At 47.7% G+C, this 3,946-nt stretch overlaps 1 protein-coding gene across 1 annotated transcript in view; it reads left to right on the forward strand.

Annotated features, from left to right (window-relative positions):
* stard10 (StAR related lipid transfer domain containing 10) overlaps nucleotides 1-3,946 on the forward strand; it is a 30,114-nt gene that overhangs the window by 23,823 nt on the left and 2,345 nt on the right. Inside the window, exon 4 of the mRNA XM_083637184.1 lies at nucleotides 3,117-3,290. Coding sequence (XP_083493310.1) covers nucleotides 3,117-3,290 — 174 coding nt within the window. The remainder of the gene's footprint in view (nucleotides 1-3,116; nucleotides 3,291-3,946) is intronic.

Below are 3,946 nucleotides of genomic sequence, written 5' to 3' on the forward strand. Positions count from 1 at the left end.
GTGTGTGTGTGTGTGTGTGTGCGTGCGTCCGTGTTCAAAGTTGCGTTGGAATGCTAGCGCTAATGCTACGTTGTGGAACAAATGGCCCATTTTGAAATGAGTTTGAACTTTAGGGTGAGCCTACTTGAATGTTGATCCAGTTTAGCAAGCTTAATGGGTGTAGTGCAGTAGGCTACCAAAAGTAATCCTCAAATGTTTAACAAAAGGCGGTATCACAAAGCTGTGTGCGTGCGTGTGCGTGCGTGCGTACGTACGCGCGTGTGTGTGTGTGTGTGTGTGTGTGTGTGTGAGAGAGACAGACAGAGAGAGAGAGAGAGAGAGGGGCGAGTGATAATGCTGTACCGAGGTCATATTACTCAGCGATGTAAAAATCCTCTAAGTGAATAGAGTTGGGCACTGGTCCAAATGGAGAGAATCCTCCCTTTCCTCTCGCCCTTCATATGGTGACCTGGAAAGAACAGAGTTATTGACTCGTCTTCTCTCAGGCTGAGAGTCATCACCATCACCATCACTTCAACGTGCTTTTGAGGAACTTGAAGAAGTGACAGTGTGAAACACCAATTAAACAAATCCTATAATTAGTGGGGAAACTGATGAGACCAGTTTCAGTTTGGAATCAGGCCCAAAATGTCAGCCTTTGTCTTCTTGTCCATGTTGTCTGTTGGTTTTGCCAACTGGAAGGAGCAGGGTCACAACTATCCAGTGTAAACACCTTGTCTTTTCCTGACCATCTCCATTTCTTCTTGTCTCTCCTTGTCTCTCTCTCTCTCTCTCTCTCTCTCTCTCTCCCTCTCTCTCTCTCTTTCTTTCAGTCTGTCTCTCCTGTCTGTCTGTCTCTTTCTTTCAGTCTGTCTCTCTCTCCTGTCTGTCTCTTTCTTTCAGTCGGTCTCTCCTCTCTCTCTCTTTCTTTCAGTCGGTCTCTCCTGTCTGTCTGTCTCTTTCAGTCTGTCTCTCCTGTCTGTCTGTCTCTTTCTTCCAGTCTGTCTCTCTCTCCCTTTCTGTCTCTTTCTTTCAGTCGGTCTCTCCTCTCTCTCTCTTTCTTTCAGTCGGTCTCTCCTGTCTGTGTCTTCTTTCAGTCTGTCTCTCCTGTCTGTCTCTCTCTTTTAGTCTGTCTCTCCTGTCTCTCTCTTTCTTTCAGTCTGTCTCTCCTGTCTGTCTCTTTCTTTCAGTCTGTCTCTCCTGTCTGTCTCTTCTTTCAGTCTGTCTCTCCTGTCTGTCTCTTTCTTTCAGTCTGTCTCTCCTGTCTCTCTCTTTCTTTCAGTCTCTCTCCTGTCTGTCTGTCTCTTTCTTTCAGTCTGTCTCTCCTGTCTCTCTCTTTCTTTCAGTCGGTCTCCCCTCTCTGTCTCTTTCTTTCAGTCGGTCTCTCTTCTCTGTCTCTTCTTTCAGTCTGTCTCTCCTGTCTGTCTCTTTCTTTCAGTCAGTCTCTCTTCTCTGTCTCTTCTTTCAGTCTGTCTCTCCTGTCTCTCTCTTTCTTTCAGTCTGTCTCTCCTGTCTCTCTTCTTTCAGTCTGTCTCTCCTGTCTGTCTCTCTTTCAGTCTGTCTCTTCTTTCAGTCGGTCTCTCCTCTCTGTCTCTCTCTTTCAGTCTGTCTCTCCTGTCTGTCTCTCTTTCAGTCTGTCTCTCCTGTCTGTCTCTCAGCCATCCTCTCTCTCTCCGTCTCCCTCTCTACTGTAATGTTTACAGAAGGATAAGACTCATGTGATTGCTCGCTGTTGACTTCCACATTCGCCTTCGCTTCCGCATTCCTGCATCAAGAAGTGGTTAGGAACACGTTACAGTGTGTGTTTCTTTGTGTGTGTGTGTGTGTGTGTGTGTGTGTGTGTGTGTGTGTGTGTGTGTGTGTGTGTGCGTTTTCTTCAGCAAACAGCTTTTAAAATCCACCTGCCACAGTCCAGTAGGCTGTACTAATTGTAGTTGACTGTACTTGAAACAATAATCGCAAAGAGTCTACTTCACACTCTGCAAGAGAGGCCTGTGCCATAATGAATTACATTCAGTAAATATCGGTTGCTATTTGTTATTAAGTTTCCTGGCTCCCAAATGGTGGCTGGCTTCCATCAGGACTGTAGTGCGCCACCCGCTGGTGACAGAAAAATGCATTTGATGATGCTCTAAAATGTCCTTTATTTCAGCCCGCTAGCTTCCTCTGGCCCCTAACGTCATCATGTGTCCTCCTTGCAGAGTTGCACTTTAACTCCCTGGCAGCTTCCAAATAATGATGATTCATGAATGCTTTGATTTGCCTGTTTTACTTCAGTTTCTCTGGATAAGCAGAAAATCCCTGCAGGGTAACCTGTAAACAGAGAGGGGGCAGCACCACAGAGATGAGGCACGACACAGCAGGTATCTGCGCCTCTCCTGATCAGGCTTCTTACGTGGAGCGCTGCACAGTGTGCTTCTTAAGTGCCCCGCAGCCTCCCTGTCCCAATTAGCACGGGCGGCTAACCAATGCTCCTCTTCAAATGATGAATAATTAAAAAGACGTATAGTCAAAGCAGGAAGTGTCGGGCTAGTGAGCGAGCTAAATTTGGCCCCTTCTGCTGCTATCTGCAGTGTGTGGATTAGTGTGGATTTCACATCAGACAGATACGTAGGAAGCAGAGATCCAGACTACACTCGCTCACTTCCGAGGAAGAGTCAGACAATTTATAACCTCAGCAGGGATTGATTGGTCGATTTGATTTATGGATATACTGTAGCCGAACAAAATCCAAGAAAAGTGTGAACACTTATTTCCCATGTCGGAAGGATTTATGATATTACTGATGATGTCACAATATGACCCATCAGTGGGTATGACATCATCAGTGATCAATGAATGAATGAATGAAAGTATTTATTTGTCCGTTAGGAAAATTGTTCTGTACATCATCGTCTGTGGCAAAAAAAACAACAACATCAACAACAAGACAACAAGCATCGGCGACATCACTATCACATCACAAGACAGAGTTTGAGGATGATAACAAGAGTGTGTGTGTGTGTGTGTGCGTGCGTGTGTGTGTGTGTGTGTGTGTGTGCGTGTGTGTGCGCGTGTGTGTGTGTGTGCGTGTGTGTGCGCGTGTGTGTGTGTGTGTGTGTGTGTGTGTGTGTGTGTGTGTGTGTTTGTGTGTGCAGAAATACCCTCCTAAGAAGGACATGGTGCGAGCTGTATCCATTCAGACTGGTTACATGATCCAGAGCCAGGGACCCAACCACTGTACCCTCACCTACCTGGCCCAGGTAGACCCAAGAGGTAAGCAATACACACACACACACACACACACGCACACACACACACACATGCCTGACTCATGGTAGACCCGTAATACCGTGCCCACTCACAGGCACAGGCAGTAATACAAACACTAACGCACAAGGACGTACGCATGAAGTAATATATGAATAAAAGTACACACACACACGCACACGCTCACGCACCACACACACACACACACACACACACACGCACGCACACACACACACACACACACACACACACACACACACACACACACACAAACACACACACAGGAGGTTAATGTGTGCTGAAATGAATGATTCATTCTCCTGGCCTTATTTCAAAAGGTGTCGCCATAGTAACTATATGAAAGCCAGAGTATTTCTCTTTCCCTGACTCTCTCCCTCTTTCTCCCCCTCTCTGTGTCTCTCCCCCTGTCCTCTCTTCACCCTCTCTCCCCCTCCTCTCTTCCCCCTCTCTCCCCCTCCTCTCTCTCCTCTCTTGCCCCCTCTCCCCTCCTCTCTCTCCTCTCTTCCCCCTCTCTCCCCCTCCTCTCTCTCCTCTCTTGCCCTCTCTCTCCCCCTCCTCTCTCTCCTCTCTCCCCCTCCTCTCTCTCCTCTCTTGCCCTCTCTCTCCCCCTCCTCTCTCTCCTCTCTCTCCTCTCTCCCCCTCCTCTCTCTCCTCTCTTGCCCCCTCTCTCCCCCTCCTCTCTCTCCTCTCTTGTCCC

Source organism: Poromitra crassiceps, assembly GCF_964638095.1.
Source record: "Poromitra crassiceps genome assembly, chromosome: 5".
Taxonomy (NCBI): Eukaryota; Metazoa; Chordata; class Actinopteri; order Beryciformes; family Melamphaidae; genus Poromitra; species Poromitra crassiceps.